At 46.4% G+C, this 25,264-nt stretch overlaps 1 protein-coding gene across 1 annotated transcript; it reads right to left on the bottom strand.

Annotated features, from left to right (window-relative positions):
• Positions 1-2,251: 2,251 nt before the first annotated feature.
• LOC104275608 (plexin-A4-like) lies at positions 2,252-24,805 on the bottom strand (the record flags this gene model as incomplete). Its single annotated transcript, XM_009871607.1, has 2 exons — positions 23,639-24,805; positions 2,252-2,434 (listed from the first exon to the last, which is right to left on the bottom strand). Coding segments are annotated over exons 1-2 (1,350 nt in total), but the record flags the coding sequence as incomplete, so codon positions are not given.
• Positions 24,806-25,264: the final 459 nt, after the last annotated feature.

The following is a 25,264-nucleotide window of genomic DNA, read 5'->3' as shown; positions in this document are numbered from 1 at the left end:
CAATTCAAAAGCACCTGATTGATGAGCCAAGATGGAAAAGAAAACTTCAAAAAGGCCCACGAACTCTTGGCCAAGGAGTGTCAAGTGAAAATCCTGAGTGCCCAACTGACCTTTTGTGGCTCCCAGGTGGGAACATGGGCTGGTGTCCTGAGCTCAGATACCCTCAGGAGCTCTGGAGGAAGATTGTGTGTGGGAAAAGAGTCGGTGACTGCAGAAGTCATAGCAAGGATGGGGTTGATCCTGCAGAAACTGAAGGTTTCCAGGAGGAAACTGAAGATTTCCTGGATAAACTGGTCTGAAACAACTGCATGTGTTGTGGGAAGCCCCCTTTTTCTTTGCATTCTGCCTCTCTGGTGGAGATCTATTCAGCTGAGGAAGATCTCAGCCCAAGTGTCCAGCTCTGCTCTGACACACAGACCCAAAGCAGACACTACCTCAGGCAGAGTATTCAGCACATTAGGAAAAAGAGAATAAAATGAAGCTTTCTCAAATTACATCAGCCAGTTCAGCTCCCTTCTTCTCATTCTTTACCCTATAAGGCTGTCCCCACTCTCGACCACACTCAGTAAAGCACTAAAAGCTTTCTCTCCTATTTTCCCCTATTAAGAGGAATCAGAGCCTGGATTCTGCAATGTGACCTGCAAAGACTACGACAGAGCCGTGCCTGAATTTTCTTCTTCTGAAGCCAAAAGAAAAAACGAAAAGCTTGCGAGTGCAGGGAAGCAGCAATCATTAAGTGTTTAGGTCTTTTTGATATTTACCATTCAGATCTCAGCTACCCCATTCCCCCCTCCTCAGCAGACTGACCGGGCAACTAAACAGTCTATTATTATATCACAGATGACAGTGAAGTGAAACTTAATTAGTCAGGGGAGGAGATTACTTTTATTATGTCTGTTTAAAAAACAATTTGGCTCCTTTTCCACAAGCTTGAATAGTCTGAAAAAAATAAAAATTAAAAAAATAAAAAGCAAACACACTCTCTTTTCAAAAGCATCAGCAGCCTTTCTTCTGTTGAAACAGCCAGAGACATTTGTCAGTGGGTAGGAAAACCTCCCTGAGCACAGGGGCAATGCCATCTGCATTTACAACTCTGATTTTCTTTTCAAGTGAAGAAACAGCGAGAGGAACAAAACCAACAATTCCAACCTTAAGCATCCGTGAGCAAGTAACTCCCCCCATCTCCTCTGTCCCTCCTATATACAAGCGATTGTGGGTCACCTTTTCGTAGCACCTTCCTCTCCCCATCTTGGAAATGTTTATTTGCAAAAGGAATTCAAAGAGGAATCAACACTCAACCCAATCCTCTGCCCAACCTCCCTTCCCACCTTCTCGACCATGTCTCTTATGGCAAAGCCACAACCTCATTGAACATATGATTTTTTTGCAATACTCCTGGGCTGATAATTCAGACAAACATTGTCAGAAGGCCACGCGAGGGTTGAATTGGAAGTGGTGCCCATCATTAGCACAAGGTCACTTCTAATACCTCTTCTTGCTTTGAGAAAACCACAGGTAGATGATTCTCAGCTTCCACCCCTCAAGCCTCTCTGCTATTGCCTTACATGGCAAACTGCAGAGCTGCAGCCGTGCAACGGGCGTATTTTTAGTGAGAATGCACAGTGAGGAACATAAATACACTCTTTATTGCATTTGGGTTTATGTGGCGTCAACCATAAACATAATGCTCATTATCATTCAAGACACAGCTTTCTTTTGACGCAAAGGCTCTTCCTTCAGTACAAGCACCCAGCCTGACCTAAACAGAGCAACCGCGAATCCCATGCTGGGCTCATGGTGAAACCACAGGCCAGTCACATTGCTCTGAAGAAAGATCTCCAGAGCATCAATGCTGTTTCTCCACAAACTTCAGCCGCAGTCAGTTCTCCTCCAGCATGCACAGATACCCTGTGATCAACTGCTTAATTAGACATGGTGTGAACACACACACACATACAAAAAACCCTCTTGGAGGTAAACTGCGTCAAATCCATCTGTGTTAGGGTCTGTGGTTTGACTTCAGGAACATTCATTTGCTGATCAACAACAATTTGAAAGAAGCATTTTATCCTTTCTCACATCAGCTCTAGCCCTCAAGGGGGAAACACTTTTTTTTTTGCCAGATGAAACATTTTTTTATCCTCAAAATGCGGGAGGAACCTTAGGATAAGGACAAGCTCACACTCAACACAACACAGCAAAACTCCACAAGAGCATGAAAATTGATTTAAAGGACCATGTTGGGTCTTACCTTCTTGAGCTTCCCACTCTTGGTGCCCACAAAAGCCAGGGAGTGGTTCTTGTAGACATAGGCAATCACAGATGTCATTCTGTCTCCATCCTCAGTGAAAATGGGGAGCCCTCGCACCATGGATGATACTCCCAAGGGGGCATTCATATCCAGGCCACAGAAATTGTCATCAATTGTTAACAGCTATAACAAAAAAAAAAAAAAGAAAGAAAGACTGTGTTAAAAAAAAATAAAAATGAAGCCATCAATTCTCTAGCCATTTGGGAAGTATCCATCCAAGCAGGGGCACTGTTGCATAACCCACCTATAATTTATGGAGGCTGACAAATCAATGACAAAGACAGGACTAGAGAAATGCAGAGATGGAAAAAAACTTGTCCAAAGTTGCATGATGAGTTACAGACAGAAGGACAACTGGAAATTTGCTTCTCTTGAATAGTGGCCCAGCAGGATATATTATGTTAAACTTTTTTCCTACTGCTTTAACCAGTCACTTTTACCAGTCAAGACCCAGCAATCAAATATAAAGTCTGCTGAAAATGTCTTAAGCATATCTAGCTCTGTTAAAAAAAAATATGTACATCATTCCCATGGGATCTGGAATAAGAACCACTGAGCTAAATCTGCACTGGAAAATAAAACAGACTCTGGCCTGCCCTCTGGCCCTGAGACTCAATAGTCAGGCTCACATCTATGAAGCCTAAACAACCTCTCCCCTCCAGCCTTCAAACCCTGTAGCATGACCCATGTTATGTCTTGAAATTATAGTTCCCCAAAGCAGGTCCAAGCATTGCTTAGGAGAGAGATGGGCAGCCCAGGCCAAATGTGCAGTAAGGATTAAACACTGGAGATGGTGACTGCACACACTTTCCATTCCTGGGCTTAGTTTAATCACATAGTCCTAGGTCCTTCTCTCACCCTGGCCCAGGCGCATCCTCCTCCTGGGTCTCCGTTTCATCTCCATCAAATACAGATTATCCACATTTATCCATTTTACTGAGGTATTGCAATTTGCTGAAGTTCTTCAGAGAGGAGGGAAGTTTTCTCAGCTATTATGAGAGTTTTCCAGTGTTTGATGGAGATACTCATGACCTCCTAACAACCCTGGTCATTAATGCTGCTTCCTAAGCTCTAAAATCTGTTGCATTTGAACGTCAGACAGATGCTCCACTGGGATTCTTGTATATGAGTGCTTGTAACATCTCATCTCCGAGGGTGTTTCTTTGGGCTTCAGGGAGTTTGGGAAGTGCAGCAGTGGAACAGTACAGACAATTCTTCTACCTTAAGACACCATCTGCATCGTAGGTGAGGCTAATACAGGTCGCCAATATGAGGGTCTCCACAGAATAAGTCAAATAAAGATGAAGCTCCAAATATCACATTACACAACTGCCAAAGCAGTTGGACTTTATTAGCTTCACTGGGACCACTCTGAGATTTGAAGTTAAGCATCCACTTAAAATGTTTTGCTGGACTAAGGCCTAGAAAGGCAAGAATTAGTTGTAAAGGAAGGTTGCCTAATTTCCCTATATCAGGAATAAAGGGCCATGACAATTTTCTTTTTCTGAGCTCACATCCTCCTGGAAGCAGGGCTAGAATACGAGCTGCTCCTTACTTGAGTTCACAAGCAGTAAAAGCCTGATAGTTGATTCATTTTATCCTCACACAGCAATTACAGGGAATAATTACAGATGGTTTTACTGAATGGAAGAATAATGTGTCCTAAATGTATCTGTAAACACATAAAACCTATGAGGAATTCAAACAGCCATTAGTAAGGATCAGCTAGCCTGAGCTCTGGCCTGCAAGAGTCATTAATGTTCATAGAATGCCCTTTTGGAGTTAAAACACCATCCCAGAGAGCAATTACAGATCAGATCAACAGCCTTCATAAGCGTGAAACAGGATGCTGCTGGTCTACAACACCAGCATAAAGTCTAAGATAAATCTGCATCCCAGGTACAAAGGCCAAATTCCTCTGAGGTCTAGTACCAGCAAGTTAGTGACCACACATCAGAGATGCAGGACACCCCTGCTGACAACACCACTTGCATATATTGAGTGTTTCGGTGGGTAATGAGAGCATGCACAGCTTCATTACTTAGGTCAGGATGAGGAAAAAAAAAACACGAAGCTTGATTAGTGAGGAAGCACAAATGTGTTTGAAGCAGCAATGCTGCCCAGATCTTTCTGCGAGACATGAGATGCTGGTTGTCAGAGACGAGCAGTGTGTTGGTCTGATGTGGCGTGACAAGCCTTCTGTTCCTTCAACACATCATCTGGTGTGAGATCCATCTCAGCTTTAGCCACCTGAAAGCTTAGTAAGTAGCCTACAGGGGTCACATAAAACTATCTCCATAAACAGAGGAAAGGAGGTATTTCAAAGAACGAGCCATCCAGCCGAATTTGCAATGCACTGGATCACCTTCTGACAGAGGCAGCTGATTGCAAAAGGACTTGAGATAACTCACCCAGCCTAAGCATCTAACTTTGTCCAGAGAGGGGGTGGAAGCCCCATCCCTGGAAGTTTTTAAGGCCAGGCTGGATGGGGCTCTGGGAAACCTGGTCTAGTGGAGGATGTCCCTGCCCATGGCAGGGGGGTTGGAACTAGTTGACTTTAAGGTCCCTTCCAACCCTGACAGTTCTATAATTCTGTGATTAAGATGTATCACACTTTGAATGGGAGGATGGACTATATGACCTTTTGAGGTCCCTTTCAACCTGAATCATCCTATTGATGTAGACTCTGAGGAAAAATCCAAGTCTTGAAGTCAGACCAGAAAATTTCAGGCTTTCAAACTAATATGATTTGTGTTTCAAGGTAATAATAAAACTGTGTGTGTGTCTCACTCAGAGTAATGGCCTGACAGGGTGAGAGAAGAAACATTTCAGACTGAAAGCAAGAAATGTCCAAACCTTCTACAAATGACAGAAAGAGAGGCAACGGAAGAAAGTCCCATTTCATCATGGTTCTGAAGGGAAACGGAAAACTAGAAATGGGAAACAGCTTTCTTCACCACCAAGGGGATGAAAAGCTCAGTAGTGCCAGCAGACATCTCACCCAGGGTGCAGAAGCTCCTTCTCAAAGAGCAGGATGTGTTAGCTGGAGTATATGATTCCTGTAGATGTGTATCAGAACTCACAGAGCCAGAGTAAGCTCTCATCCTCCTCCAAAATCCTAAGAGGACATAAACCCGGCAATCCCAGCTTCAAGCACAATAACCCCTGGCTGATTTACAGCACATCTCCAACTTGTTGAGACTTAATTAATCCAATTGGCCACAGGTTAGTTACTCCTCCATCAGACCTAGCCCGGCTCCAGCTGAACTCAGAGCTACCCTTATTTGGGCTGCTATCACAGGTTTCCCCTATACAGACATAAAACTGAATTTATGACCATTAATTTCATTTTATCTCCTTGAGATTATTTACAGAAGGAAGCATCCTTATAAGAAAGGTTGCTAAGAAAGATTGAGACAGATTCGTTAGTGGGGCCTGTTGTGATAGGACAAGGGGTTTTAAACTAAAAGAGAGTAGACTCAGACTAGATATAAGGAAGAAATTTTTTACAGCGAGGGTGGTGAAATACTGGAAGAAGTCGCCCAGAGAGGTGGTAAATGCCTCGTCCTTGGAAACGTTTAAGGTCAAGTTGGTCGGACCTCCAAGCGACATGGTCTAGTTGAAGATGTCCCTGATCATTGCAGGAGGGTTGGACCAGATGACCTTTAAAGGTCCCTTCCAACCCAAACCATTCTATGATGCAAGAAACAGGGCAAGGCTGAAGAGTGAGATCAGCACTTTCTCTTAAATGACACAGCTCAGACGAGATCTAGTACCATATCACAGCACACTTTCACCTCTAAGACACGCAAAGTGGTGTGTGACAGCAGATAAAGCCACAAGTTTCACTCATACGCTGTTGCCTGGGTGCCGGAGAAGCAATCAGCAAGTTGTGGTTTGCAATGTGGAGAACTGTCCTCAAGAAGCACAGCAAGGCCAGCAAGCCACACACCGCATGAAAACTCTTTTCATTTAGCATATTTGGATTATTTCCTTTAGGGAAAAAATTGCCAGCAAGCAAAACCCTACAAATAAACATCACCCGGCTTCTGTGCAGCTGTGGCTCTCAGCCACACACGTGCCTTTGTAAAGGCAGGGATACAGTCATCATCTTCAGCAGAGAGAAACACATAAGGAAGTTTGGATTTATGATGAAAGGGTCAGGAGTTGCAAGCACAGGTTTATTTTCATTTCCAGACACTCTTAGCAGCAATATAAAGTAGCCACGTTAAACTCTCTGGAGCTTCTCTGCTTGGCAATTTCACGTTAACGACTTTGCAGAATGAAAGCAGAGGTGAGGACATGAATTCACTCTGCTTGCAACACCGCTGCCGTGCCAGCTGGGATACCAGCGAGGGGCAAAGGGAAGATCTAAAGAGGCAGGAATAGGATCAGCATTTCTCAAATCCTGAGCAGTTAACATCTAACCCCGAAATTCACGGCACATTCTGTAGGTAACTCAGAAGGGAAGGGGGACCTTGAGGTTGAAATGCTGGAGTCAGTGAGGTCACCATGCCACATCAGGTTCCCACCCGTAAAAGAAGGAATATCACTCATCACCCCTCCGCCCTGGGAAAGCTGCTAAACGCAGGTTTATGAGGTGCTCTACATATCCGAAATATCTTCATGTAAGAATGATTGGCAGCTCCCAGGGCATAAATGGCCTCCCGAGTCCCACCAGCTGCCTCTCCACCTTGAGCTGATGTGGAGGGGGAAGCCAGCTGGTGAGAGGCTGAGGTCTGCTCCGGCTGCTCCCTGCGTCGGCAACCGGAGGGTTCATCTGCAGCCGTGACACCGTGCCCAGGTGTCACATTCACCAGTGAAATAAGAAGGATGTGTGAAAGAATGAGCCTGATTTACAGGAGGAGTCTGGCAGGCATTTGCCTTCTCCAGGATTAAGCCTATCAAATAAATAATTAACACATCCAAGCCCTCCTGGAGAGGTTGGTTTTACAAGGCTGGTGCTGGCTCAGTCCCTTAGGGACTCGCTGAGCCCCGAAAACCTCCAAAGTCAGCAGAAGGGTTAGAGCTCCGATTACACCACCTCCTTCCCTGTCCTCATCTGATTCCCAGCAGGAGCGAGCGCTTTGGCTTTGCACGAATGGCTGAAGCACCAGATATTAAGGGACCAGTGCAAATAGAGCTCAGAGTAAACTGCAAATGTCCCTTAAACATCTGCTTTGGCTCTTTGCCTCTGAAACAGCCCCTGATGATCAAACACAGCCTAATCCATATTTTGGGAAAAGCTTCGACAAGAGATTAACCATCCCTTGTTCCTCCTTGCCTTCGCTCTGGTGAAATCTTCCTCCTCAATCAAAGCACAGGAGCCTTTTTCCAGATATCTCAGCGGGCTCTAAAGCAATTCCACAGACTTGCTGGGGATAAATGCTGTCCCAATGGCCAAGTCTCGCCTTTGATTTACAGCTAATACCTAATAGTCCTGCCGTCATACGGTGGCAGGTACTTGGCTTCTCACGCTTGTTATCTCAGGCTTGGCTACGCCACACGATGGAGGGAATGCATATATTATGGCTGTCTGGGCTGCCAGCAGGGCCAGGGAGACAACAGCAATAAGTAATATACATGTGAGTCTTTGCAAGGAGATATCCAAGGTCTTTTCCATCACCTGACTTCAAGGAGATATCCAAGGTCTTTTCCATCACCTGACCACAAGATCTTCTCTCCTTTTTGACTGCAAGGACCAAATGGACAGGTATCCTACTCAAGAGGATATTTTAAACTCAAGAGAGACAGAAGCCCTAGGAAAATCTGTCACCAGGAACTTCATGGTATCTAAAGAGATACAAACTAGGAAATTTAGAGTCCAGATCAGCTGGTGGAGGGGTGAACCATAAATCCCCACCTAGCAGAGCTGCAAATGATGGATCACCATCTCCATGCAAACCACAGGTCTTTAAACTCTAGCAGCAGGGTGCCCAAACCTTGTGCTTCTCCTGTTTGCTGTGCATGTCCTCTTGATGGTATCAGCATTGGCTTCAGTGCTTGGAGAACTTCTGGCTGGTTACTGCTTTGCCCTAACTCTGTAATTAGTAGCTCGCCTTCCTTAAGATGGATTGGCTCTGCCTCTGACCTCCCACAGTCCCTATGCTTCTGGCCATGCTGCTTCTGAGTTGCTCTTCTGACTCCCCTGAGACCAATGGATTTTTGGACCATCTGACCTTCTCCTCATGATCTGAGCTGTGAACTTCAGCAGAACCTCTTGGCTGTGTCTAGAGAGCAACTCTTATGAGAAGTGACTGAGGGAACTGGGCTTGTTTAGCCTGGAGAAAAGGAAGCTCAGGGGAGACCTTATTGCTCTTTATAACTACCTGAAAAGAGGTTGTAACGAGGTGGGGGCTGCTCTCTTCTCCCACGTAATAAGCCATAGGACAAGAGGAAACAGCTCGAAGTTGCACTGGGGGAGGTTTCAATTGGACATTAGCAAAAATTTCTTCACCAAAAAGGGTTGTCAAACATTGGAACGGGCTGCTCAGGGAAGTGGTGGAGTCACCATCCCTGGAGGTATTTAAAAGCTGTGTAGATGTGGCGCTTAGAGACATGGTTTAGTGGTGGACTTCATAGTGTTAGGTTAACGGCTGGACTCGATGATCTTAAAGGTCTTTTCCAATGTAAACAAATATATGATTCTAAGGTTCACATAATGTGAATTACTGTTACTGCCTTGCCCACCACATGCATTCCTGACAGTGGGTCAGGAAACGGCTGGGGATTTGACCGACAAGCATCAAGAGGTGTAGACCTTTGTCATCTGCAATTCAAAGCCACTGAGAAATTTTGTTGACAAGGAGATGAGAACTCTGGGCCACCAACCAAAGATAGCATAGATCAACAACCAACCTGCTTTTCAGTGGTTATCCTGCGGTCTATTGACATACAAAAATATCCAGTACTGTTTCCCCAGGGTGCTCCATGATATAATGGAAGCTGGATAAAGAGCCAGCATTTGGAAATACATTATAATTGCACGCTGCTTTTCACTTTTGCAACCACAGCAATGGTTACCATGCAATTACATGTCACCATATACAAATGACAGTGCAGTTACAGTAACTTTACCAATTACAGTGAAATTGCACCCACTATGCTAAGAGGTTTTCATTCAAACATAATTCAGGAACGCAAGAAGAGGGGGAAAAGTTACTCAAATTGACTAGAACTGGTACAGACATTTGGGGTTTAGGTCTGTAGTTTAAGCATCAGTTCAAGAACTGATGTCAAGTTTCCAGAGTGCTGCAGAATCTTAATGTAGTACGGATTTTTTATGCCTGCGTTTATGTTCCTGCTATAATGTGGCCGTAAGACTTCCCAACAGTTCATACCATGTACCTCCACATCGTAAAATTTGCAATTTCCTGAAGAGGAGGCAGCCTTTCTTACAGAGACCAACAGGTTTCTTTAGTCTTCAGGCCGTTTGCTCAGCATAGCTGGGTGATGATTAGTAAGAAGCAATTGTTGCAGCAAATTTAGCATCCTTCAAGTCCAGACTTCCTGAATGATTAGTGTGCCAGAAGACATACTGTGTATGACATACAGTGGTTAGTGAACCTCTAAAAACTTTCTGGACCCAAATATTACAAAACTTAGGCAATACTAGCAGCAAATTTGCTTTTCTATATCCTGCTGCAGACCCTGGAGATGAAGATCAGAGCTTTCAGGGTCTGCTGACCCTGTGTCACAGCCACAGAGCTGGCGAGCAGCTGCTGCAAGTGGTTTTGAGCCGGTGGCTCGTTCTCAAACTTGTTTTCTCTTCTGCTAGGCAAGTTGCTTTACTACTGGCATGGGAGTGGTCAGCAGCAGCATTTCTGCTCTGGAAGCCGCACTGGGCTATCAGAGAAAAATTGTTCATGCCCCCATGAAGGAAAGTCCAAGGCTGACTGTACAGAGAGGCATATTATAGATAACAAGTGTGCAATCCCATCCTCAGTAAAACAACATACTTGCTTCTTGGGCATTTGCGTAGAAGACACTCCTACCATTACAAGTGAAGATGCAATTAAAGATCCAGCCTGAAACACCACAGGTTAATGAAGCTATGTCACTGGCAGATGGTGTACTGATATCAGCTTCACCATATCCCTCAGCTCCTATGTCAACTTCACCTCCAAGCGTCTGCCAGGAGAAACAGTCATGCTATGTCAAGATAAACAAGGTAAGGTGCAGAACAGACTGGCAATATTTTTTTGAGTGGGATATTTACACTCTCTGTGTCTGGATACTTAAGTGATACCTCAAGAGCCTTGATTAGACCCCAAGAGTTGATACAGGCAGGGAGAAGGGACAGTACCCCCAGCAGCAAGGCAGAGAATCAGGCTGAGATAGTGAAAACACTCCCTTTTATGGAGGTCTTCATATCCCACATCCCAAACATCATCGCTGTGTCAGCCACATCTTGCTTTTGTGTATCACAGAATCGTAGAATCATAGAACAATTCAGGTTGGAAAAGACCCTTGGGATCAGCGAGTCCAACCATTGACCCTACACTACAAGTTCACCCCTAAACCATATCACCCAAGACCACATCTAAGCGACACTTGAACGCGTACAAGGATGGCGACTCAAGCCCCTCCCTAGGCAGTCTGTTCTAGTGTCTGACCATTCTTTTCGTGAAGAATTTCTTCCTAATGTCCAGCCTAAACCTGCCCTGTTGCAACTTGAAACCATTCCCCTGGTTCTGTCCCTAATGACCTGCGAGAAGAGACCAGCACCAACCTCTCTACAACGTCCTTTCAAATAATTGTAGAGCACGATAAGATCCCCCCTCAGCCTCCTCTTCATCAAACTGAACAGACTCAGCTCCCTCAGTTGCTCCTCATAAGGTCTGTTCTCCAGGCCCTTCACCAGCTTTGTTGCCCTCCTCTGCACTGGCTCCAACACCTCGAGATCTCTCCTGTACTGAGGTGCCGAAAACTGAACACAATACTCAAGGTGCGGCCTCACCAGTGCTGAGTACAGAGGGACAATCACCTCCTTACTTCTGCTAGTCCATCCACTCAAAAAAAAAAAATTCCAATATTCCGGCATTACGATTCCAAATCTCACCACTAGCACACAAAGACATGCAGCTGGGGTGAAAATCAGACCCCCGAGGTGTGTGGTCACTGAGGTTCATCCCCTGATAGGTAGCAACCATACCTACAATAAAGAAGGTTGGATGGGACCTGAAGAGTAGCAAATGTGACTGTAAAAAGCTGAGTTCTGCAGTTCCATAAACTTCCCCTTGCTGGCTTGGAGGTTGGAGGATCATATGGATGAGGCACTGAAGGATAAACTGAAGGAATATGATCTCTGTGGCTCTCAGCTCAGTGCTTTCCATGAGCTTAAAAAAATTCACTTAAAATTTTTCACACCCCCAAAAAAAAGAGATTAGGGAGTGTGGAGACTCTGCCTTTGAAACTGCCATGGTCTATTGGGTAAATAAGCATTTAGGGATTTTTCAAAAGTGAACTATTGATCAAATAAGCTGCTAGAGCTCTTCTGTAAGAACATATTCCAGAAGCAAAGCTGTGTTATGCACCTGAAACACAGAAGCACTGACTTTCCCTGGTACTGCTGTAGCTGAAATGGGGACTAAGAGCCCCAGAGAGAGAAAATCTTAGGTGAAAAGCATTTTCTGTGTAAGCAGAAAGACACCTTTTGAGAGAAGTACTCATCAGCTGCCGCATTTTATCCTAAAGGATGACACATTTCCATGATCAACCAAAGGCTGTCCACCTAACAAACTCTTGGAAGCATCAACTGCAGTGATGCAAGAGGTGTAAGAAGAGACTGGAGCCTTCTGTCAGCTGTGCCCCATAATCCTGAGCAACCTTGCCCTAGCATGGTCTCTCTTGTGCATGTCCGTTCAATAGAGACACCCAACAGAGACATTCTCTTCCCCAGGTTACAAACTCTTGTGTCCATCTTCACCAGATGGACACAGCAGCCACGGTGCAGGGCTCTTCTAAGGTCCCCACAACAATATCACTGCAATGTTGAAGGGTGTAGAAGACTTCTCTTGCTGACTTGTGCTCCCTTTCACAGACAATATGCCTGGCCCAGTATTTGCTGGCAACAGAATGGTTAAACCAGCATTTCTGGGGCATTTCTGGCAGCTGCCAGGCACCCCTCATTCCTATTCCAGTGACACACACAAGCACCTTGCTGGATAGGGTCCAGCTGCCTCCCCTACACCAGCATCACCAGAGATTCTCCACTGAATCACAATTACTATAATTATTATTTTGTTACACTGGCAAAATTATCATTTGGGCTGCAAAGTGCCACGCGCACCAATGGCACAATATAAATTAAACAACAAGGCTGCTTTGCATGCAAACGACACCTTTGCCCAGAGATCCCAGAGCTGCTTAAAAGCATTAATTAAGCCTCACCGCGGTCCTGCGAAGGTAAGCTAAGTGTTGTAATGAACAACATGTATGTGCTGTTGCTTTTCAGCACAGGGAAAACTGGGAGAGCTCGGCTGGGTACGAGAGGCCCCTGTTTGCTCACTAAAAAAAGGAGCTCCAGGGCTGCGCATATTGGGAAAAACTTCTTCACTGAAAGGGTGGTGAAGCACTAGATTGGGTTGCCAAAGGAGGTGGTGGAGTCACCATCCCTGGACGTGTTTAAAAAAACAGCTGGATGTGGCACTTCAGGAGATGGTTTGGTGTTAGGGTGGTGTAGGGCTGTAGGTTGGACTTGATGATCTTAAAGGTCCTTTCCAACCTTTATGATTTTATGATTCTATGATTCTATGATCTGTATCCAGGAGAACCCCCTTGCGTCTTGTCCTATCACCTCCCAGAAAATGAATTTAAAAAAGCTGCGTTATCAGTTTAAACGATGAACTGAATCACCCGAGCCCTGAAAAGAAAAATCTCCCACTTGCTGCTTCTATCTGGGAAGATCTTGGTACTTGAGGAACTCAGAGCACTCGTGTCAGCAGAGTACAAATTCACTCAACCCGTCAAGCTCCAACTCCTGCATCGGAAAGCGGGGCTGCAGCCAGCCCTCTGAGGCAGGGACACTATTCCGACCACAGCCCGGGGTTTCTTGGCGCAGGATGCCGACGGGTAGCCCCAACCCATTGATAAGTGCTGGGTCATTCCCTCATTAGGAGGAGCACATTTTTATTATTCCCTTCTCTACACTCCCTCGCTCGGCCTCTCCCACTCTGTGTGTGTCAAAACACGCACCCGGCTAATATTGCTTGTTTACAGGATAAATCAGCTGAACAAATCCTATTATATTTTGGAACGCTGACAACGACGGCGTAATGACATTGAAACAGGGAGAATATGATGTTGTTCCTACGGATCTAATGTCACCCACATGCTCTATTGGCTATGTCAGCTCCAATACTGCACGGACAAAGCAGGGCTCTGTCTTTCTGCAGTGCCACCATTTAGTTGCATGTCTTACCTGTCCTGCGTCTCAAGTACTTCTTCAAATATTTTAAATATTATTAAAATCTGTGCTATGAAGCAGAAAATATTGGGCTTGCAATGTTTACCAGCTCCTAAACAGAAGCAAGTGGTTGCCGGTGGCACAGAGAAGATGTTGGATCCTACAGGAGAATAGTGAAACAGAAGTCTGCGTTTCAGCAAGACACGTTCATCCCCTTACTGACTTTTCTCTCAAAGCTGAAAGACGGTTCAGAGGTAGATGTGTGCAGGACATCCAGGTCCTCAGCTCCACCCTGAACTTGGACATGTATTCAAGGGTACAGCTGAAGCTGAGCCAGTAGGGTGCCCAGGTGGCCAAGAAGGCCACCAGCATCTTGGCCTGGATCAGCCCTGGTGTGGCCAGCAGGACCAGGGCAAGGATTGTGCCCCTGGACTGGGCACTGGGGAGGCCACATCTCTAATCCTGGGTTCAGTTTTGGGCCCCTCATGACAAGGAGGATGTTGAGGTGCTGGAGCAGGTCCAAGGAAGAGTCTGGAGAACAAGTCTTGTGAGGAGCAGCTGAGGGAACTGAGGTTGTTTAGTCTGGAGAAAAGGAGGCTGAGGAGAGACTTACTGTTCTCTACAACTCCCTGAAAGTTGGAGTCACCATCACTAGAGGGATTTAAAAGCCGTGTAGATGTGGTGCTCAGGGACATAGTTTATTGGTGGACCTGGCAGTGCTGGGTTAAGAGTTGGACTAAATGATGTTAAAAGATCTTTTCCAGTATAAACAATTCTATGATTATACGATTTTATATCTACCCAGCCAGGTCTGCCCTGGCTCCGTAAACACCACGTTTTGTCACAAAGCTCTTTATTACCATATCTCACATTAGCACAGTCAAGCAGGTGCCAGGTTGTGAGCAACTGAGGCAGAAATATGGTGTCCTCGGTTTAGCTAAAAACCCAGTTCTGTTTAGTGATTTTTACTTTCCATAGTGTAGTGGTTATCACGTCCGTCCTCGTTAGCGGCTGGCCCAGCCCTAATCCGTGACATATGGTCAGTTGAAATCTGAGCGTCTCTCTGCAGGTACAACAGTCTTTCTCTTCTCCATCTTCACATCAGCCAGTCTTCAGGATGGACAGTTTCAAGATCTGCATCATCCTTCCTGGTATAATGGGGACCCACGTTTCATAGAATCATAGAAACATCAAGGTTGGAAAGGACATTAAGATCATCAGGTCCAACCTACAGCCATGCAATTTGGATGAACAGAGAAACATGCTTATTTCGGAGAGGGGGCAATCTTATGTTATGCGTGTATTGGAATATAAAATAAATAGACTTGAGCATCAGATCATTCCCAGAGGCTAAATGTCTTCGCTGATTCTCCAAGCACTAAGACAGACCTTGCCCTGGTTTTCACCCCGATAGCTACACTTGATTCAGGCAAGCAAAAAAGGGTCTGTGCAGGATTTAGCCCAGAAAGCAATGCTGAATTCAGCATACCCTCGACCCCCTCCTCAACAGAACGGTTATTGTGCAATCTCCCGCGCTTGGCTGCCCCCAGCCCGGAGCTGCTTTAAATAGCATTGAGCTCATGAAGGGAGCTGGAGGCTGGAGTCGCTTTGCTTCTAGCTCTTCCAGGACAGCTGGGTTCTTCTTGCTGATTTCTTTCTTTTCAAAAAAAAAAAGAAAAAAAGAAAAAAAAAACCCAATCAACTGTTGCACAAGCATTCCCATTGGCCCACAAGGCAACCTCCTGTCGAGGCAATACAAGGTCAAGTTTGCAAAGTAGCTGATCTCCTGGCCTGGAAGAGAATGCGAGGAGATCATACGGAGCCCTCCAAAAATGCAAGGCTGAGCCACAGGCGACCGCAGGGTCCAACCACAGAAGAAAACAGCCTGGGTCACTGGCAGGGGAAGCAGCAAAGAGCAGTTCCCAGAAACAAATCCAATTGTCCACGTGGCACGGAGTGCAGGGAAATGGCACAAGCAGTGATGGAGAAGCTGGCGCCTTGCTCACCTGTTGGAGCAGCTACTGGGGGGCCACCAGGACCCGAGGCTGATGCTGAAAGATGCTGAGCTGCTCAAGTAGAGCCAATGTGGTCCAGAGACGGGACCGATGGGGAGGAGAAGGGAGCTGCGCCTGAAATATCTCAGACACAACAGCGACTCAGCAGCCTTGGGTCCTGCTCCGTCCTCAATGAACATTTTGTGTGAGCGGGGTCAACCAGACACGAGGAGCCGGGAGAGAACAGCGCTGTGAGGGGGTTTGGCACCCGGCCACTTAAAGGCATAGGGTTTCCTCTTGCTTTATTGGGAGGCAAATAAATAGTTTTGAGAGGGAGCGTGTTTCCAAAGAGCACTTTTTTCTTCCCCCCGGCCCAGGACAAACAAAGAGGATTTGGAAAGGAGAGGTTGCAGGGTGGGGGTGTGATAAGAAGGTAATTAATTATCGCCAGTATTATTTCTGCATGTGCATTGATCTGGGAGTATCCTTTCAAGGACAGGAGTTTAATACTTAATATTTCAAATGCAATAATTTTCTCCATGTAATTAGGCCCTGATTTAAAGCCCTTAAGTGCATGTTCAGTTGATGTAGGTCCTGAAGAGTTTTTTGTTTTCTCTCCTCCAGGGCCCCCAAAGCCACTTTTTTGATCCTTCCAGGACTGCAGAGCACTTTCCCGAGGCAGGGAAGTGAACATATCCCTGCTGCCTGAAAGCAGAGAGGTGGCACATGGGAGGAAGGATCACCACTGAGGAAAAAGTGGTGCCTGAGAAGATCCTGCAAATGAGGTCTTGCCAAGTTAGCATCTGCATGCCCACATGAATAAGCCATGGCCTTTTGTGGGTGTCCAGAGGACTGGGATATTACCAGAACCTGTATCCAGCCAAACGAATAGCTCATACAGACCCTGGAGAAGTCCTGCAGTGCTCACCCAGTCCTGCTCAGCCATAGGCACTTTCACTGATAGAAAAGCGGGGAGGGTCTCATTCCTACATCTCTATTAGACCCCAACCGCCATGTCCTTAGTATGAACAGCAGGCACACTAATCAATGAGCTAGTGTTAATTAGTTAATGAGACTGCTGGTCACCTCACAGAGGAAAAGGTGGGGAGACTTTACTGTTTCTAGTTGCAGAGGGGCCAGGACCTTGCTTTGGAGATTTGAACTCAGCTGCTCTCCATTAGCCTGAGGAGCACAGCCCCAGACATCTCTGGTCATTTCCACTACTGACAATAATGATGAGAAATACCAGCCACATCGCTGGAGAGAGCTCCCTGCTCCATTTCTGCTCAAGCTGCCTCATAGAGCAAGGTATCATGATATTTCTCTCTGATGAAGTGTCTTTCTCCCGGAGCACAGCCAGCTTTGCAGGGGAGAGGATGGTCAAGAATCCTGCTGGAGGTGGAGAAATGAAGAGTGGGATGGCACACGGGGGAGATTTGAAAACCACAGGGCTCAGCTGCAGAAACCCTAAGCCAGCGCCCTACCCTTTGTCCATATTGTGTCCTCAGTGAAACTCGCCGTCCCTTCCAGCTCCCAGCGTCAGCAGGAGAACGCCTGTGGCCTCTTATCAAAGTTGCTGGGCTCAGCAAGTCCCTCCAACAACACGTTCCGCACACATGCACACACGCTCCCATCCAACACAAACTGATGTGACCAATTATACAAATACAGATCTGGCAGCAATGAGCCTGTTTGCTCCGTCTTCAAGTCCCCAGTGAGCATTCCCAGAGAGGCATTACTGTATTTCTGAGGCTACTGCCTTCGCACAGGCTGCACTGTGTCTTTTTCTTTTTTTTTTTTTTTTGATTCCTGCTCTTATTTGCATCTTCAGAAGAAAAAGAAGAAAGCACTGTTAAAAGTTGACCAAGAACTGACCTCAACTGACCATGAGCCCTTTGGATCAGAAACACGAGCCTGCATAATTTGGAATGAACAAAATGAGCACAAAATTCCTGTGCCTGGTCTATCCAGTAGAGATGAACAAAAAGACCTACTGTGTGAGCACGAGTGTCATTGACCTCCATGGAGATTTACTTAGGATAGCCCGACTGGCAAGCAGTGACACTACAACTTCTAATGAAACCAGTACCTCATCCCTGTGACTAGGTCATTCCTCTAGGAAAGTGTCAGGCTCACGTAGCCACCAACTCAGCCAGGAGAAACGGGCAGGGGCTGTGTGTGCATGGACCTCCTTCCACACATTCCTCTTCCCAAGGGCTAAGAAAAATAGTCAATAATCCCTTTCACGCCAGCCTTTCCATTTTAAGGGAAAACAATGGGGGGAATGACAGACAGAGGTGGCAATAACCTTTTTTTTGTTTGTATAATTTTTTTTTTTTCCCCTTGAAATGTCTCATCTTTCCAGCACCTCCAACCCATATCGTTCTTTCTAAATGCTTTTCTGTCCCCTGTGCTAGAGAAGAACATCATAACGAGAATAATATGCCCTCTACAATCAAATTGACTGTCCCACACTATACACAAAGCCCTTCGACAACCTGAGACAGAAATGTCCCTTCCTAGCTTGGTGACATGGAGCAGAAGAGAGCCCATGGACCAGCCCCAAGGACCAAGCAGCCTTCATCCTGGAGTGAGGTGCTCATGCTGCCAAAGCAAAACACCCGTGCACTCAACTGGCATCCAAGACAAGCCATCCATGGAAGGACTAATCAGCAAAATGCCCTCCACAGCCTCCTCCTGCATTCAGCTAAGGCCCCTGAGTACAGCAGTGCCTGCTTGGTGGGCATCAAGCATCTAGGATGGGCAGTGGGGAGGGAGACAAAGCAGAAGGGAGTGGGAGAGCAAAGTCCACTTTAAGAACAGATGTATGGAGGAGACAGAACTCTCAGGAATCTATGCACCGGCATCTACAAAGATGTTTGGGGGAGTTACTGACTTAGGTTTGCCTTGAAGCATCAGAAAGCTTTTATAGCCAAGTCACTCATCAGACAACAGCTCGGGTCCCAAACGTCCACCTTGCCCTCCCTCTCAGCAAAGTGCTGGAAAAATATTGCCCAGCTCTTTACACAAGGCCTTTTGTTGACTGGTCAGCTTCAGAAACATTTCTTTTCTCCCCCAAGTGACAGCGCTGCCATGAAAAACAGGAAGAGACTGAATACAGTAATTTAAACAGTCAAACTCCATTTCCTGCCAAAAGGAAAAGAAAATACCGACAAAAGGCAGAAGCCGGGCGATAGTTGGGGACAGACACTTTGATTATCTTGGACAGATACTTGCTCTGTGTATCCGGTAAAAGCTACAGTGATGGAGGTGACACCTTTTCATTTCAGGGACCGGAGTGCGTTAGGCTGCAGAGTGGCAGGTGATGCTGTGAGGCAGATCAGGCTGACAAGAACACCAGGATCTTCCAGGAGAGCAGCCCTGGGTTGCTACCATATCCTAAGGTGCACGCCAACACCACACGATGTTTGGGACTTTGCTGCAAGTCAAAGCTCCAGCAAAGATCCCTGTTCCTCTCGCCTTGCCCCAACACGTCCTTGCACTCTGGCTTTGGGGTCAGTCTCCAATACCCTCCTCTTCCTCATCCATGTTTGTTATGTCCCACACAGCTGTTCTGCTTGCTCCCTGAGGTAGAGGGCAAGGCTGTCTCCACTGCTGAGCATCCCAGTAGTGCAATTGCCACTGGGCTTCAAAATGCACCTATTGTTAATCCTATTCCATAGCAATAAAAACCAACAAATCCCCTGATGATCGAGTCCTGTACTGAAAGTACCTGTTTACATCTCCATTCTTTCTACAAGAGTGTCCACTGATAGGACGAGGGGAAATGGATTTAGGTTAAAGGAGAATAGATTTAGATTGGATCTTAGGAAAAAAATATTCAGTGTGAGGGTGACAAGCCTGGAATTAATTGTCCAGAGAAGTTGTGGATGTCCCCTCCCTTGAGGTGTTCAAGGCCAGGTTGGATGAGGCCTTGAGCAACTTGGGCTGGTTAAGGGTGTCCCTGCCCATGGCAGGAGGTTGGATCAGATGATCTCTAAGGTCCCTTCCAGCCTAGGCTGTTCTATGATTCTATGATTCTTCTCACAAACCACCTATTTTTAATTTTAAGAAATCCAGCATTTCCCAGCTGCATCAACAGATAATTACAAAGTTCATGAAGCGGCCCTCTTTATCTAACGTGAAGATTGTTTTCTATTTTAAAAAGTCTATTTTTCCCCTCCAGAACAGACCATTTGCATGTCCACAGAGCCTCACTCCCGCTGCTCCATACATTGATAGACCACACTGCACCACAGAAATGGCCACATTTTGGTGACACACAATGCTCTTGCTAGAAAGCCAAAGGGGATGAAGGACCTCTCTGTGGCTATATAAGTAGGAATGGCTTCAGTGTCAGGAAGAGAGATTTAGATTAGTCGTGAGGGAAAGCTTCCTAGCAGCAAAGACAGATCATGAAGGGAGAGAGAGGAATCTCCATAGCTGGAGGTTAAGAACAGGTGAGACAAACATCTGTCAGAAATGTTATAAGTAAGGCAGAAGGGCAAATCAGATGACCTCATAAGATTCTTTTTTTTTTCCTAGCCTCATTTTTCTCTGATTATATGAATTTCTAAGCATTCAGGGTCAAGCGTACTGTTTAAATATAAGCTATTATCCTGTACTTGCAGAGAAGAAAACCAGAGAGATATCACCTGGAACTGTTCATCACCTGACTGAACATGAGCGATTTGCAAATCAACTGCCTAGGCATAAAAATCCATCGGTTTTTTCCTGATTTATGCTGAAGATGAACAGGGACAGCTAGAACACAGGGACAGGGAACGAATGAATATTGACGATCCTCCATTATATCTGGACTTTTGTATTTCCCATCCTGGAACTTCTTCTATCACACTGCTAACATCTGCAGCGTTCATGCGGTTGGCACAGAAGAGGCACAGGCTCATTACCCAGTTGTGTCCCCATAGAATCACAGAATGTGTGTGGCTGGAAGGGACCTTTAAAGGTCATCCAGTCCAACCCCCCTGCAGTGAGCAGGGACATCTTTAACCTGATCAGGTTGCTCAGAGCCCCATCAAGCCTGACCTTGAATGTCTCCAGGGATGGGGCTTCCACCACCTCTCTGGGTAACCTGATATCTATCCTGTACCTTCACATTGGGGTTTCAAACCAGACCAGGGCAAGCCAACCCTGCAGCACATCTGGAGATCCAACGCCTCCCACCTCATGTTGACCATGAGACATAGTATGTCCAGCCCAGCTTGCCGCCAAGTCCTATCCCACCTCAGCTTTCCCAGCTCAAACTACACCAACAAAACCACCTGACCAGAGCAGCCTCTGCAGTGTGTTACATGAGCCAAGTGCACTGCTCCCCCCATCCCTGGAATTCTTTCTGTGTGTACATTGCAGGTTAGGAGACCTGGGCTGGGAATGGTCTCCAAAATCCTTCTCTTGCCCTGAAGTGGCCTTGAGCAAGCATTACACCAAGGCAGAAGCAGAAGCATCCTAACACATGGATCCTCTTTGAGTCAGTTATTGCCCTACTAGAAATATATTTGTTACCAAAAGCCAGACCTGACCACACACCAAGATATGAGGACAGTACGGTGAGGCCAGTTCCATAATCCATGGTTCTACAGTTAATACCACAAAAAAAAGAGCTGGAATACATCTTCTGAGAGAGTTTCTCCGCAATGCTCAATGAGGATTTTCCACAGCTCATCTCTACCCATCTGCTCAGTGCTGGGCACATCTGCTTTATCCGTTCACACACAGGATTTCCACTGCTGAAGGCAGGGCAGCAGAGATGAAGTTCAGGTCCAGCCTGGATCGCAGGCGGGTTAAGCCTCTACTTGCACCAGAAGAGAAATATATGACATTCCCAAAAAAAAAAAAAAAATACCAGGAGAAGTCTCACTGATGGCTTTGGAATTGGTTTTAGAGCTGTTTCAGATACATGAGCTAAGAGGCAGAGCAGCAGTGCTGCTGGATGCCTGGCAAGCAGGACACCAGCAAAAGAGACGAGGCTCTCGCAGACATATCCAGGCTCCAAAATACTTCACCAGCCATCAAATATTTTCCAAGCTTAGCGGCTGGATTCTGCAATCCTTATAGCGGCCAAGTCATTAATACTTCTTCCCTCGGGCAGCACAGCTGATCTCAGACAGGGCTTGCCAACAGCTCCAAGTAGACTCATTTAAGGAAAGGACAGCCTACTTAGTTACACTTTTCAGACTCCTGGTTTTTCTTCAAGGATCTTTCTTCAGCTGTAAAGAGTTAGCATCTCTGATTCACAGTGAAGAAATGCAATCATTAATCTGCTCTAACAGTTTTTACCACTGTGTCACTTGGTCTCTGGCTCCCCATCCTCTCCCCAAACTCTGCAGTCCTGTCGCTCCAAATTCAGTCTGATACATCAGTTTTCTTGGTCTGGGACTCACCTCAAGGAACATAAGAAAGCTCTTGGCCTATTTTGTCCTGTCTAAAGCCACAGAAACTAGGTGACAGAGAGGTTTCAAACTTCCTGATAATGAGAGGTACAGTATTGCAGACGTTAGGATGGAGCACAAGCAGAGCAGATTTGCAAATGCATGGAGAGGCTTAACAGCCCAGGAAAGAAACTCCAGTGGGAAGCTCCCAGCTTAAATCTAAAGACAGCTCTTTGAATGTGCAGAGGCCTTGAGGCTAAACAAAAAATCAAAGCCAGCTTTGGGCACAGCCTTTCTCCCTGTGCAACACTCCCTAGGGAGCTCTGCAGGTCTAGGCAGAGAGGATCCCGACCAAAAGGAAGGGCTCGCCCCTCCACATGTCGGGTGTGGGAATGTGAGAGAAGTGCAAGGTCAAACAAGGATGCTAAGGTCAGTGGCGTAAAGAGGAATTAGGGCAGAGTAAGGCAGGATCAGTCACCCTGCAAGGAAATTCTTGTCTGCGTTCTTCTTGGTCCTCCTTGCCTGGCAAAGGGAAACCAGCCAGGATCCCCCAGCAACGGAGGCTCGAGTACAAAGGAAAGCCGGAGAGATCCCATATCCCGAGCTTTGACTGCCTGGAGATTATGGGGCAGGAAAGTGCTCTTGGTGTTTCTCCGTATTCCCTTTGCTCAGACTTGAACTTGCTTCTCACTTGAAAGAGCTAATTAAGGGAGGAAATCAAAGCCCGGAGAAGCGGCTATTACAGCAGGCTGGCTGCAGCGCCGGCTGTAATGTTGCTTTCTGCTCATGGTATCAAAGCGAGCCGTACGCTGGCGGGGCTGACGCGGATTTCGGCAATGACACTCCAGTGAACCGACAGAACAAACTAAGACAATTTCTTAAGACCATTTGTAGGTCAGGTAGACCGGCCTCTTCCCCAGTGCTGCCCTTAAATCTCGTGGCATTTAATCCTTCATCTGCAGCCAGGCCTTAATTTTTCAGTGCAGAGCTGGCCGGAAACTGGAAGATGAAGGGCTTTGATGGTTAACGAGCAGTGCATCGCAGCCCTAGAAGAAATGAAGCCCTGGCTTCACAAAGCTTCCTGAACAAATCCCCCTCCAACTCCAGCCCAGGGAAATAAAATTAAACCATCAGACACAGAAACCAGCACAAGCTATTGACATTATCTAGGTCCTGGTTTGATTTAGGTTTGAGCTACGATGGTAAAAGGAAATGTGGTTTCACCCCTAATGAATTGCACAGTGAAGCAACTGCAACACACAAATTCCTCCTAAAGATTTCAAGGCCCCTTGACTCAGTTCATCAGCAGACATAGCATGCCTGGGAAAGTCAGAAAGTGATGCCCTCCTCAGCATTTCCATGAGCAAACTGAGGCATGAACTGGTTAAATTAGGTGGTGTGAGCTGGAGACAAAGCCAGGACTGGGATGAGGCAGTCTCAGTTCCTTGGACTGTACTCTAACCCTTGAGCCATGCTCTAAGATCTGTGAGCACACGAGGAGGTTTAAGGTTGGGTGTTCAGGGAATTCACTTACCGCACTGCTACAGGGAATGTCCTTGACTTTGAGCCAGGCCAGATCTAACGTCCCCTCTCCCCTGTAGCAGGACTGCAGCCTGTCCTTGATGCGATCATTGATGTCCTTCAGGACAAAGATGCAAAGAGCGGACTCATCCAAGGACTTCATCTTCCTTTTCTGCCCCTTGGAGAAGACTGTGAAGAGGATATCATCCTCAGGGCCAACACCCAAAGACTTTGCTAAGATGGCTCCAGCCTTAGACAAGTAGGCTGCCTGGAGCAACCGGTACTCCACCCCATTCTTCTCACAGCCAATGGGCACCTCAACATAGGAGTTAAAGGCTGTGTCCTCCTTACAAAGCCGGACCAGCTTGGAGGTATAAACCTGCTCCTTCGTGGTGGAGCCAGGTGGTGAGATCATCTCCGGTTGTAAAGTCAGAAAATAGACAAAGTTACCACTGCTGAAGCCATAGATGTAGTAGATATCAAAGTCAGGGATGATGGTGAAGGTATCTGAGGGGATCTTGATCATAGAGGCCACAAACTCATCATGAAACACGTACGCAAACATCCCATCTGCCTCGGAGTTCTTGGTGAGCTTCCTGCTGGAAATAGTGGGGAAATACTCAGGTTTGCCATCCACAGCAGTGGCGATGAACAATTTGTCATCCATGTTGCTGTAAGAAACAATGACTCCAAAAACAGAGCCACTCTCATTCACCCCGGAGAGATAATGCTCCTTCTTGTGGAAGGGCTCTCCCAGCTTGAAGAGGTCATCCAGCCTCAAAAGCTTGCAGATGCCCTGGTAAAGACTCCCACAGGCTATCAACCGATTCTCCTTGTAGTCTATGAGGAGCATTTTATTTATGTTGTTAGTGGGTGTCAAGGGTTCGTTGCAGGTTTGGACTATCCTGGGAGGGTAGCACTTGGGATTGTCTTCATCAGGACCAGTCTGGTGGGTCACCAGGACCTTCAGGTCGCTGGAGAGTTTGTAGATCCTGTTGACGGCTCCCAAGTAAATGTGCCCAGTTCTTTCATCAACCACCAAGTGGTTGAAGTTTCCTTCTGCTTGGTCGCCAGTAAAAGTGATGAAGGGCCTCTTTGTATGGAGCGGTTGCTGCCTACCAAGAGGCGACACTGTGGTGGAGAGCAGGAGGTGAGAAACCAGGCAAGTCCATTTCCACATGGCCGGTGACATGATTAGAAAGGTTTGTATTCCCAAGGGAATGAGGATTAAAAGCCGTAAGAGTCTTCAAAACACCAATTCCCTGGCAGATTTTGTCCTACAAGCAAAGAGAAAAGAAAACAAAGTACATTACTATGGAGTATTCCTTCCTCCTCCCTCCTTCACAACCATGCCATCATCAGAGCGTATTTAATTGCTAATCCTCGCTTTCTCGCCTCTGAGCTCTCGACTTAAAGCCAGCACAAAGGCAGCCCTCCTGAAAGAAAAGATGCTGGTAGAAAGAGCAGAAATCACATAGCAGAATAACAAATCAGCACCCTTTCACTCTCCATCACACACACACGTGCCCCACGGTGCAGCACAAAAACTCGCTGGAAGCCAGAGCAGTGCAGAAGGCTAATAGTAGAGGCATGAAGCAGGATTGCTGTTTGCACCGCCAAATTTGACCCAGCTGTGTAT

Source organism: Apaloderma vittatum, unplaced genomic scaffold (assembly GCF_000703405.1).
Source record: "Apaloderma vittatum isolate BGI_N311 unplaced genomic scaffold, ASM70340v1 scaffold1006, whole genome shotgun sequence".
NCBI lineage: Eukaryota > Metazoa > Chordata > Aves > Trogoniformes > Trogonidae > Apaloderma > Apaloderma vittatum.
Note: the sequence above shows the minus strand (reverse complement) of the source record. Positions and strands in the feature narration are given on the sequence as shown.